General features: G+C 50.4%; 1 protein-coding gene across 1 annotated transcript in view; it reads left to right on the plus strand.

Annotated features, from left to right (window-relative positions):
• Positions 1-7,136: 7,136 nt before the first annotated feature.
• Positions 7,137-13,033, plus strand: part of LOC137519260 (microtubule-actin cross-linking factor 1, isoforms 6/7-like) — a 277,534-nt gene continuing 271,637 nt past the window's right edge. Inside the window, exon 1 of the mRNA XM_068238155.1 lies at positions 7,137-7,198. Coding sequence (XP_068094256.1) covers positions 7,164-7,198 — 35 coding nt within the window. The 5' untranslated portion in view covers positions 7,137-7,163. The remainder of the gene's footprint in view (positions 7,199-13,033) is intronic.

Raw genomic sequence — 13,033 nt, forward strand, 5'->3', positions numbered from 1 at the left:
ATTGGCATAAAAAACAGGCCGGATACTCATGGAAGAGAACGGATTCTACGTTAAAGTGAATGGGAATCGTTATAGAGAAACGTCAGCCAGATACTCACCTAAGGAGAGGGGAGGAGCTGGGTCCTGTAGTGCCTCCTCTCCCGGTCCCTGTTCCAGCGCTGGGTCCTGTAGTGCCTCCCTTCTCCTCTCCCGGTCCCTGTTCCAGCGCTGGGTCCTGTAGTGCCTTCCCGCTCCTCTCCCGGTCCCTGTTCCAGCGCTGGGTCCTGTAGTGCCTTCCCGCTCCTCTCCCAGTCCCTGTTCCAGCGCTGGGTCCTGTAGTGCCTTCCCGCTCCTCTCCCGGTCCCTGTTCCAGCGCTGGGTCCTGTAGTGCCTTCCCGCTCCTCTCCCGGTCCCTGTTCCAGCGCTGGGTCCTGTAGTGCCTTCCCGCTCCTCTCCCGGTCCCTGTTCCAGCGCTGGGTCCTGTAGTGCCTTCCCGCTCCTCTCCCGGTCCCTGTTCCAGCGCTGGGTCCTGTAGTGCCTCCCTGCTCCTCTCCCAGGCCCCTGTTCCAGCGCTGGGTCCTGTAGTGCCTTCCCGCTCCTCTCCCGGTCCCTGTTCCAGCGCTGGGTCCTGTAGTGCCTCCCTGCTCCTCTCCCGGTCCCTGTTCCAGCGCTGGGTCCTGTAGTGCCTTCCCGCTCCTCTCCCGGTCCCTGTTCCAGCGCTGGGTCCTGTAGTGCCTTCCCGCTCCTCTCCCGGTCCCTGTTCCAGCGCTGGCTCCCGGTAGCAGTTTTCAGACAATTTGGTTGAGTACTGTTCTCTCTCTCTGCCACCGAAGGGATGCTTTCAGAAGTTTTCTGGAGCCTGAGTGCTCCCGAAGACGGGTTGTACCATACAGCGCATGCGTGAGCGCTCTCTCTCTGTGTGCAGTATGGACCCGCCATCCTTTGGGAGGGTGCGGGCTCTTGAAGTCCGCTGCTGTGCGGGATTCAAACGGGGGAGCTGCCGCTGCAAGGAGGGCTCCGTGAGAGGACCGGGAAGGCACAATAGGACCCACACTTTTCCCTCTCCCTAGGTAAGTATCTGGCTGATTTTTTTTTCAACATTTCCCATTAGCTTTAAAGCGGATCAAAGATGAAAAACTAACTATAACAAGTAACTTGTCTATATATCTTATCTAAAGCTTAGATAGTTTGCACATCAAATCTAGCTGCAAACAGCTTCAACAGTATATGATTATTTATTACTGTGATACAATGAGGGCAGCCATGTTCTGTTTGTAATCATTACACACAGATTACACCCAGGCAAGCTGATAGCATCTGCAGCCCTCAGCCTGTGAAAACTTCACTCCCCTCTCCTCCTCCCTCCGCCCCTCTGCCTCTGAAATCTCTGGCTAGTAACCTCCTCCTGCCCAGGCTGAGCTCCCATAAGCCCTTGCTACATGGTTCTCAGAGTGCCAAGGCACTGGAGGAGCTGTAGGCCAGGCTTGTTTAGTTTATGAAAACCATGAAAAAGAAGTATTTGGCTTGAGGAATGCCCTATAAACTATATGAAAGGAACACAATTATGGGTTACGGATCAAAAACTAGTGCCCAATGAATACTGATCTGTGTCACGGGTCAGGTTTTACACAGATCAGTTTGTGATCAGTTGCAGTGAGTGGCGGTGATCAGATGTTGCTCAGAGAGGGATTTATCTTTTGCGCACGTCGTGTGATACTCTGCCAGTGTATGGGTGTAGTTGATGAAATGTCCCTCCGGTATATCTGCTCCCAACCAATCACCTGGCATGTTTAAAGGTGCTGTTCAGGACACTGTTCCAGTCTCCTCCCTCCAAGTGACACAAACCCCACCCACATTTCCTCCCCATGAGATGTTACAAGGTGGTGGGTGGGGTTTTATATCACTTGTGGGAGGAGCCTGACACTATGACCGGATCAGAGTGTGGATTGGCAGAGGGGATACCACGGCAATATAAAGGAAGATTATTATAATCAGGATATGAATCCCTTGAATCATACTCACCTCCCTCCCTCTGCCTGCAGACGCCTGGGGCTCATCAATTCTGTGGTCGCTATAATCAGTGGAAGCACACTGAGGCATCCAGCACCGTTACTGCTGGAATGCTGGAGGCTTCTGCCCTGAAACTGACCTATCGGAGCAGAGAACAGCATCGGACCCCCTCATCGCTGGGCCCTCAGTCAGTGTCAGCCCTGCACACTCCCGTACTGGGCGATCTCATCGGGGGTGAGGGGAACGCTGGGTTTCAGGAGAAAGAATAGTTTATTGGTAACCAAGGAAATCCCGCTGCACCAGTTGGTTAGGTGAAGTAGAAAATCTTTTTATTCTTTAATCCATCATCAGTGTTACAATTATAAGCTCACACGTATCGGAGCATAAGATGGCTCCTTAATCATAGCTTGAAAGAATAATAGTTTGCCAGGATAGAGATGGAAGATCGGATTGTCAGATTGCCGAGGGTCAGGGAAACAGCCGGGCTGTCAGTACTGAGATGACACATGTGCAGGGCCGAGGCTGAGTCAGAGGCAAGAGAGGCTCCAGCCTCAGGACGCAGTGCAGGAGGGGGTGCAGGCCGGGCCCAAGATAGAGGCGAGAGAAGCTCCAGCCTCAGGGCGCAGTGTAGGAGGGGAGCAGGCCGGGGCTGAGGCAGAGGCGAGAGAGGCACCAGCCTCAGGGCGCAGTGTAGGAGGGGGCGCAGGGCGGGACAGAGGCGAGAGAGGCTCCAGCCTCAGGGCGCAGTGTAGGAGGGGAGCAGGCCGGGGCTGAGGCAGAGGCAAGAGAGGCACCAGCCTCAGGGCGCAGTGTAGGAGGGGGCGCAGGGCGGGACAGAGGCGAGAGAGGCTCCAGCCTCAGGGTGCAGTGTAGGAGGAGGCGCAGGGCGGGGCAGAGGCGAGAGAGGCTCCAGCCTCAGGGCGCAGTGTAGGAGGGGAGCAGGCCGGGGCTGAGGCAGAGGCAAGAGAGGCACCAGCCTCAGGGCGCAGTGTAGGAGGGGGCGCAGGGCGGGACAGAGGCGAGAGAGGCTCCAGCCTCAGGGCGCAGTGTAGGAGGGGGCGCAGGGTGGGGCAGAGGCGAGAGAGGCTCCAGCCTCAGGGCGCAGTGTAGGAGGGGGCGCAGGGTGGGGCAGAGGCGAGAGAGGCTCCAGCCTCAGGGCGCAGTGTAGGAGGGGGCGCAGGGTGGGGCAGAGGCGAGAGAGGCTCCGGCCTCAGGGCGCAGTGTAGGAGGGGCGCAGGGCTGGGCTGAGGCAGAGGTGACAGAAGCTCCAGTCTCAGGGCGCAGTGTAGGAGGGGGGCACAGGGCAAGGCAGAGGTGAGAGAGGCTCCAGCCTCAGGGCGCAGTGTAGGAGAGGGCACAGGGCTGAGGCAGAAGCGAGAGAGGCTCCAGCCTCAGGGCGCAGTGTAGGAGGGGCGCACAGCTCACTCAGCTATCATTCCCATCACCCTCCTCCCTCCCAATAACATCACACACCATAATACTGTACAGGGCCAGGCAGAGGCGAGAGAGGCTCCAGCCTCAGGGCGCAGTGTAGGAGTGGCTGCTGGGACGAGGCAGAGGCGAGAGAGGCTCCAGTCTCAGGGCGCAGTGTAGGAGGGGGGCTGGGCCGAGGCAGAAGCGAGAGAGGCTCCAGCCTCGGCGTAGTGTAGGAGGGGGTGCAGGGCCGAGGCAGAGGTGAGAGAGGCTCCAGCCTCAGGGCGCAGTGTAGGAGTGGCTGCTGGGCCGAGGCAGAGGCGAGAGAGGCTCCAGTCTCAGGGCGCAGTGTAGGAGGGGGGCTGGGCCGAGGCAGAGGCGAGAGAGGCTCCAGCCTCAGGGCGTAGTGTAGGAGGGGATGCAGGGCTGAGGCAGAGGTGAGAGAGGCTCCAGCCTCAGGACGCAGTGTAGGAGGGGGGCTGGGCCGAGGTAAGAGAGACTCCAGCCTCAGGGCGCAGTGTAGGAGGGGGTGCAGGGCCGAGGCAGAGGCGAGAGAGGCTCCAGTCTCAGGGCGCAGTGTAGGAGGGGGCGCAGGGCCAGGCAGAGGCGAGAGAGGCTCCAGCCTCAGGGCACAATGTAGGAGGGAGCACAACAGGGCCGAGGCAGAGGTGAGAGAGGCTCCAGCCTCAGGGCGCAGTGTAGGAGGGGGCGCACAACTCACTCCTCACTATCATTCCCCTATTGTGTATGAAGCAGAGAGAAATAAGAAAAGGGGATACATGGCAGTGACTGCAAACCAGATAACTAGAGATTAAGGTGTTGGGGGGCCCTGGGGTACTTCTTAGTGTAATAGCAATCAGTATGTAAAGGCTGGTGTGGGAGGGATGGAGGGGTGCACTTTGGTGTCTCAGCCTTGGGTGCTGGAGGACCTTGTCCTGGCTCTGCACCTGTGCAAAGGAAAATCAGGTTCTGATCCCCAGCAAGCTGGAACTCTAGTGGTGATAAATACAACTAGGATTATGGGATGATTCCTGGTGGTGAAGCTTCCAACCGCCCAGGTTCTGTAATGAGACAGACCAGGAGCCCGATGGTGCAGTATTGTTAGGTAAAGGATAGAGTAATGAATTATACTCACAAGGGTAGGTTAGGTTGCTCACCTGCACCCATCGACAGGGTCTATGGGAATAATAACCATTCCCGCTCGGTATCCCAGATCTGCTCGGCAGGTGCTGGACAGTCGCTCTCCTTAGGTATCTGGACATGTGGTGTACCATATACTACCCTGAAGGGTTGGACTATTGCTGAGAAGAACGTGTAGGAGGCGCCCAGAATATAACTTACAGCTATAAATCACAGAGTATAGAAGTAAATCGATCTCACCTCCATTTATGAACAAACCATATGGGTTAAAATAAATGTTATGATGCTGAAAAATAAGACAACGCGTTTCACGGGTACTGGCCGCTTCCTCGGGTCCATAACAAAGTGCCTAAGTCTGCAGCAGTCACGGGTGTGGGCACCTCTTAAACTTTGGTGTGGGCATCTCTTTAACTCAGTTTAAAGAGTCGCCCACACCTGCGACTGCTGTAGGTTTGTAATTGACCTGAGGAAGCGGCCAGTACCCGTGAAACGTGTTGTCTTATGTTTCTGCATCATTACATTTATTTCAACCCATTTGGTTTGTTTATTGGTGGAGGCAAGATCGACTTACTTCTATACTCTGTGATTTATAGTTTTAAGTTATATTCTGGGCGCCTCCTACAAGTTCTCCTCAGCTAAAAATACATCTAGTTTCCAATCTTAGCCTCCAAAGTGATGATCCTGTACTGGCCTGGCCCGATTCACCAGCGCTGAGGTTGCCTCCTTGAGTCACACCCCCCGCTGCCGCAGACCACGCCCACTGACACACAAGTTTAGTTTTGTGGCAGACGGACCTGAATCTTGCACTCACCAGCTCACCTGCATGTCACATGTTCCCTGGGGGTGAGAGATGGGAAAATGAGCATCTGATTGAGGTTTATTGCACAGCACAAGTATAGCATATTCTGTATTACAGGATTCCCGAGGTGACATGTGACATGATGAGATAGACGTGTATGTACAGTGCCTAGCACACAAATAACTATACTGTGTGCCTTTTTTTTTTCTTTCTCTGCCTGAAATAGTTAAATATCAGGTATGCAAGTGACAGCTTCTGCCCAGGTCGGACTGGGTCAGACTATAGCATAACCCTCACTGGGTTGACTTTCCTGTCAGTAAATGGCTCCTGAGACCAGGAAAGAGATAAAAAGGGTCAATTATTCATAGATTTGAGCTCTGACATACTTCAATGAACGTGTCGTTGAACAGAGACCATGAAACAGTAAAAACTAGATTTAAATATGAAATAAAACTGTGGGATGTCTAAAAAAAAAAGTCATTTTAGGAGACTGGGGATTGACACAATTGTTTTTTCATAAGTTTATTTTCACCTCAGAAGTCCTTTTATAACAAGAGATGGGCAGAACAACCAGATGAAGGTACAGCTGTATACAGAGTGTAACCAGGGCGGATGGACACTCAATACACAGCATGGCTGAGAACATAAACAGTCCAGCAGGAAAATTATCCAATGCAGATTCAGGGGTGGGAGACTCTTCCTGCAGCCATTAGCTTCCGGCAAGCAGCATGGTATAGACTGGTGATGATTAGGGATGATCAGTGATATTCAAATACTTCTGTGTTTATGCAAATGTATGTACATGTTTATGCAAATATATGCACCTTGAAATTGGACCAATCAATTTAAACCTGGGTGGGACTTGATTGACCCATTTCCAAGCTGCATATATTTGCATAAAAATGTACATACATTTTCACAAACTTGGAAGTATTTGCATAACATTGATCATCCCTAGTGATGACAGATAGGGGGAGCTGCAGCTGGTGCAGTACTGGGGGGACTTCCGGACTAAAAATCTACTCAGCAGCACTGAAAAGGCCTGGTGTTTCTTTAACAGTTTTGCAGCATCAGGTTTTGGTTTTTCTTACACAATCCTCATTTTTAGCTGCACAGAAGCTAAGCTCCGCCCATCAAAGAAATCTGCCGGGGCATTTTTCCCCTGATGCTGTGCAAAGCATGATGGGATTTCTGATGTTGTTCTCGTTGTCTAGCAACTGGGAGGGGTGATCAGGACACAGGACAGTTGGAACTGTCTCATGCTCCCTGTCACATCCTTTCAACCAAAAAGATGGCTGCCCTCATGAAATCACAAACATTTGCCTGTTCTTTTCTTTTAAAACAGTGTGAGTAAGAGATTATATTACCTATCTATTTTAATTAAGATAACTAATGTAACTTAATGAAAGTATGTTTGTTTAGGCTGGAGTTCATCTTTAAGGTGCTCACTAATGATACAATCTTGATTGTACAATCATACCAAATCCATGCAGTGGAACGGTAAACTGATTGAATACACTTTGAATGGATATTTGAGGTAGTCCTTCACATTACATAGAAGTGGTAAGATTGTATCGTTAGTGGGCACCTTAAAGGTGAAAATACATCTATTGACTTGGCGGCCGATCGACCATCCGATTCGATAGTTACAGTATTATGGAATCGGATAAAAATCGCTGCCGCCAGGAGCATGTGACTGACTGATTCCGGCCCGGGATTTACTGCTGGTCTTGGTGTATAGAGCACTGATTTTCCTGTGTGGTGATGGAGGATATCTGTTGTTCCTCTGCAGAGTCTTCCTACAAATCTTCCTTCTCCAGAGATGAAGCCGGAGGTGTCCATCGGGGATCAGCAGAGGTAAGTCCTGCCCCAGAGGCTGCTGGGATAGATGGCCCTGAGGGGAAGATAAGCTGGGACCTGTTATTAGTAATAATATTATATATGATTGTTTTTATTATTCTGTTATTTCTCACACAGTCCAGCAGCATACCTCACAACTTTTTGAAAGAGTGATACTTAAAGAGGAACTCCAGTGAAAATAATGTAATAAAAAAAGTGCTTCATTTTTACAATAATTATGTATAAATGATTTAGTCAGTGTTTGCGCATTGTAAAATCTTTTAAATTCCTGATTTACATTCTGACATTTATCACATGGTGACATTTTTACTGCTGGCAGGTGATGTAGCTGCTGCATGGCTTTTGGGCAGTTGGAAACAGCTGTAAACAGCTATTTACCACAATGCAACAAGGTTCCCAGACAGGAAACTGCCAGGAGTACCACGGTCCTCAGAGTTTCTTGTGGGAGGGGTTTCACCACAATATCAGTCATACAGCGCCCCCTGATGGTCCATTGGAGAAAAGGAATAGATGTAAAAGGGGGTATCAGCTACTGATTGGGATGAAGTTCAATTCTTGGTCGGAGTTTCACTTTAAAGGGAGTCTGAAGTGAAAATGTATAAAAACAAAAACGTACTCACCTAAGGAGAGGGAAGGCTCTGGGTCCTTTAGAGGCTTCCAGTTTCCCTCCTGGTTACCCCACAGGCTCCCATATTAGCAGTCTGCAACCGATCCGTCGTGGACTGATCTCTTCCGCGTTAGGCTGGCTTCAGGAGTGTTCAGAAGCACTTGGTCTTCCCAGGAAAGGCTGCTGTGTAATGCGCAGGTGCGAGCGCCCTCCCTCGCACACTCCTGCATGCGCAGTACAGAGCGCCCTCTCTCGCACACTCCGGCAGGCGCAGTACAGAGCGCCTTCTCTCACACACTCCTGCATGCGCAGTACAGAGCGCCCTCTCTCGCACACTCCTGCATGCGCAGTACAGAGCGCCCTCTCTCGCACACTCCTGCATGTGCAGTACAGAGCGCCCTCCCTCACACACTCCTGCATGTGCAGTACAGAGCGCCCTCTCTCACACACTCCTGCATGCGCAGTACAGAGCGCCCTCTCTCGCACACTCCTGCATGCGCAGTACAGAGCGCCCTCTCTCGCACACTCCTGCATGTGTAGTACAGAGCGCCCTCCCTCACACACTCCTGCATGTGCAGTACAGAGCGCCCTCTCTAGCACACTCCTGCAGGCGCAGTACAGAGCGCCCTCCCTCACACATTCCTGCATATGCAGTACAGAGCGCCCTCCCTCACACACTCCTGCAGGTGCAGTACAGAGCGCCCTCTCTCGCACACTCCTGCATGCGCAGTACAGAGCGCCCTCCCTCACACACTCCCGCATGTGCAGTACAGAGCGCCCTCCCTCGTGCACTCCTGCATGCGCAGTACAGAGCGCCCTCCCTCGTGCACTCCTGCATGTGCAGTACAGAGCGCCCTCCCTCACCCACTCCCGCATGCACAGTACAGAGCGCCCTCCCTCGTGCACTCCTGCATGTGCAGTACAGAGCGCCCTCCCTCACACACTCCTGCATGTCCAGTACAGAGCGCCCTCCCTCGTGCACTCCTGCATGTGCAGTACAGAGCGCCCTACCTCGTGCACTCCCGCATGTGCAGTACAGAGCGCCCTCTCTCGCACACTCCCGCATGCGCAGTACAGAGCGCCCTCTCTCGCACACTCCTGCATGTGCAGTACAGAGCGCCCTCCCTCACACACTCCCGCATGCGCAGTACAGAGCGCCCTCCCTCGTGCACTCCTGCATGTGCAGTACAGAGCGCCCTCCCTCACACACTCCCGCATGCGCAGTACAGAGTGCCCTCCCTCGTGCACTCCTGCATGTGCAGTACAGAGCGCCCTCCCTCACACACTCCTGCATGTGCAGTACAGAGCGCCCTCTCTAGCACACTCCTGCATGTGCAGTACAGAGCGCCCTCCCTCACACACTCCTGCATGTGCAGTACAGAGCGCCCTCCCTCGTGCACTCCTGCATGCGCAGTACAGAGCTGCTGGTCTTTAGGAGCCTGAGTGCTTCCGAAGACTGCTGATTGCTGAAGTCTCCCGCGGCAGGAGATTCAAACGGAGGAGCCTGCAGGGGAACGAGGAGACCGGGAGGAGAACGGGAAGGGACTATAGGACCCAGAGCTTCTCCTCTCCTCAGCTGAGTATCTAGTTTTTTATTTTATTTTAACTTCAGGCTTGCTTTAAGCCACACCCATGCCACACCTCTAATCATGCCCTCGGCGCAACCCCTAGTCACACATACCATAAAGATTTCATAAGAAATATGTGTTGCTTTACAATTGAAACTACACTGGTCCTCTCTATTCCCCCTCCCCCCCCCCCCCCCCCCCGATTTGGAATGATCGCACAGCACAGGGTACAGCTGCAATGCAACCGAAGAGAAGCAAAAAGAAAACACCCTTAATGTAGGTAGCTAGCCAGTATAGTTGCCCCCAGGCACAGTATAGGTAGCTAGTATAGTTGCTCCAGTATAAGTAGACAGTATAGTTGCCCCTAGTATAGGTAACCAGTATAGTTGCACCTAGTATAGGTAGCCAGTGTAGTTGTCCCCAAGCCCAGTTTAGATAGCCAGATAGGTAGTCCCCCCCTCCCTGCAGCTGCTGATCTTACCTTCTCGGCGGCCTCTTCTTCAGTAACAGTCCTTGGGCACCTTGCATTCTGCTGCTGCACAGACCTCAGATCAGAGCGACGTGCTGCACCGCCATGACAGGAGAGCGGCCCCCGCAGCAGCGCATATACAGGACGTAAGTAACAGCGGTGCAGCAGGTCGCTCGGATCTGAGGTCTGTGCAGCGGCATGCAAGGGGCCAAGGACTGTTACAGAAGAAGAGGCCGCCGAGAAGGTAAGATGATCTGCGGCTGCAGGGAGGGCCGCGGGCAAGATGCTGCTCCAGCACCAGCGCGGGTGTGTGATGTGCAGTCTGTAGATATTATATTATTATTATTATTATTATTAGATGTACACATTTGTTTCACAGGAATCCAATTTCATCGTCAGATTTTGGCTCCATGTGGGGTCAGCAAATAAGAATGATGAACAGTAACTTCATTCTGAGAAATATATCTTATAAACATGGCAGACTGTGGCTGACCTGTCCTAATGGGTAACTGGGTGTTATATACTTTTTCACCACAAGGTGTCACAATAACACCATAAAGATGTAAGGACCCTTTTACACTGTACATGGCACACATGAAGAACAGACTTGCTGTCATTTTCATTGTGACGTGACTGACGTCCCACTGATGGGGCTGGATGATGACATCATGGAAGGTACAATCTAGTGAGAAGTGACAGGAAGTTCCCATTGCTGTGAGGGGTGTAATATCCTGCCCAGCATGCAGCAGTATGCAGATAGCACAGGGAACAGTGGGGTCCGCACAGGAGAACTTGCAGCAGGTTTTTTCACAGCCACTGGTACTCAGAAAAAGGCATTCTTGTCAAGACTCTCACACGACCGCAAAAGCACTAAACTGCATGTAGATAAAAAGCACACAAAAAAGTCAGTTGGCTCTTAAATGTTACCTGAAGCAAGAAGTATATGGAGGCGGCCATATTTATTTCCTGTTAAACAATACCAGTTACCTGACAGCCATGCTTGTCTATTTGGCTGCAGTAGTGTCTGAATCACACCAGAAACAAGCATGCAGCTAATCCTGTCAGATCTGATAATGTCAGAAACACCTGATCTGCTGCATGCTTGTTCAGGGGCTATGACTAATAGTATTAGTGGCAGAGGATCAGCAGGGCTGCCAGGCAACTGGTATTGCTTAACAGGAAATAAATATGGCAGCCTCCTTATACCTCTCACTACAGGTGTGCTTTAGAGGTGGTATAAATTTAAAGTTCAGTGCACCAAATTCGGAAAGCAATCATGATGATTCATGTAAAGGTGGCCACTAATGATTCAATCTTTCTCGTACAATGTTACTAAGTCTATGTAGTAGACGGGTAAACTGAGAAAATATACCTTTAATGGTTACTCCTGGTATTCTCTCATATTACAAATAAGTGGTAAGATTGTACAATCAAGATTGCATCATTAATGGACACGTTAACTTATAAATATTACGTTTGGAAGTGAGCTTATCACATTCATAAACACATGCTGCTGCTTGCTGCGTCCGTGCACCTATCCATTCAGGCTTAATGCTGGGAATACACCATACGCTGTTTCATCAGATAGATGGTTCGATAGATTATTTCCGACATGTCCAATCTTATTTTTGATCGTTTTTCTGATTGATTTCTCATAGTAGTAAATGAAAATAGATAAGAAAAGATAATAGAATCGAATCAGAAATCGGTCGGAAAATGGAATCGGAAATCGAACGGACGGAAAATCGACCAAATAAACGCATCGTGTGTACCCGGCATTAGTCCGCCGATCATATGTAGTTTCCTGTTAGTGGTCTGAACACTGCTCACCGCCCACTTCCTGTGAATTACATCCCCGCCCCATCACATAAAGGACGTGATTTCTAGTATAGTGCAGGGGAATATAGTCCAGCATCTATTGCTCTTCCTACTTCAGGTGTCACATGATCACATCTGATTGTCCCGCCCACCAGCTGGATCTAGAGAGGAGAGGAAACGAGCTGCAGTGCAGTTTGCCGAGCACATGGTCATAGCTCCCAACCAGGGGTCCCCCCTCCCCCATAGCCTGGGGCACATCTTGTAAGGGTCATAAAACAAGCGTGGACATCATAATTTTCACACGAATAACAAGTGTAGCCATAAAACGACTGATCTGAAGGATAGACACCTTTATCGTAGGGAGTGAATTAGTAGAGTTGGCCCCATTGCAGCTCTGGGCCCCCTGCTCCCCTGTAGTTATGCCCTACTCCCAACTCTCCCCATTTCGGATGGACTGTCCCTCTTTCTTCCTCATGTGTCCCTCTTTCAGGACTGATGTACAAATCTGTGTAAATATAGGTATTTTTCTACTGGAAACGTGTTTAATTGACTCTAAACTTTATTCTCATTTTTTAAATTGAAATACAGCAGCAATTAAAAGTTTGTGAGCCCTTTGGAATTCTATGGATTTCTGCACACATTGGTCATCAAATGTGATCTGATCTTCATCTAAGTCACAACAATAGACAATCACAGTCTGCTTACACTAATACCACACGAATAATTAAATGTTTCTATGTTTTTATTGAACACACCAAGTAAACAGTCACAGTGCAGGTGGAAAACGTATGTAAACCCCCGAACTGACATCTCCAAGAGATAATTGGAGTGAGGTGTCAGCCAGCTGGAGTCCAATCAATGAGATGAGATTGGAGGTGTTGGTTACAGCTGCCCTGCCCTATAAAAAACACACTCTAGTTTTGGGTTTGCTTTTCCCAGGAAGCATTGCCTGATGTGAATGATGCTTCGCACAAAAGAGCTCTCAGAAGACTTAAGATTAAGAATTATTGACTTGCATAAAGGTGGAAATGGTTATAAAAGTATCTCCAAAAGCCTTGCTGTTTATCAGTCCACGGTTAGACAGACTGGCCCATATGCAATTCACTTTTTCACCTGAGTTATCTCCTAGAAGATAATTTTCATCTTCTCTCTTAAAGAGAACCAGAGATGAAGCACCCTCTTGTATTTTACCTTATAAATCAGTGGGAACATGACAGTAAACACCTAATCTGCCCTTTGTTTCATTGTTCTCTGTGTAATCTGACTGTTATCACGTCTGATAAGAATCCCCGACTGAGAAGTCAGGCTGCTCCGTCTAGCTTTGCTACAGAAAGATTATAGCTAAGTCTGTATTCTGTGGTGTTATTTCA

The sequence above is a fragment of the Hyperolius riggenbachi genome, chromosome 5 (genome assembly GCF_040937935.1).
Source record: "Hyperolius riggenbachi isolate aHypRig1 chromosome 5, aHypRig1.pri, whole genome shotgun sequence".
Lineage (NCBI taxonomy): Eukaryota > Metazoa > Chordata > Amphibia > Anura > Hyperoliidae > Hyperolius > Hyperolius riggenbachi.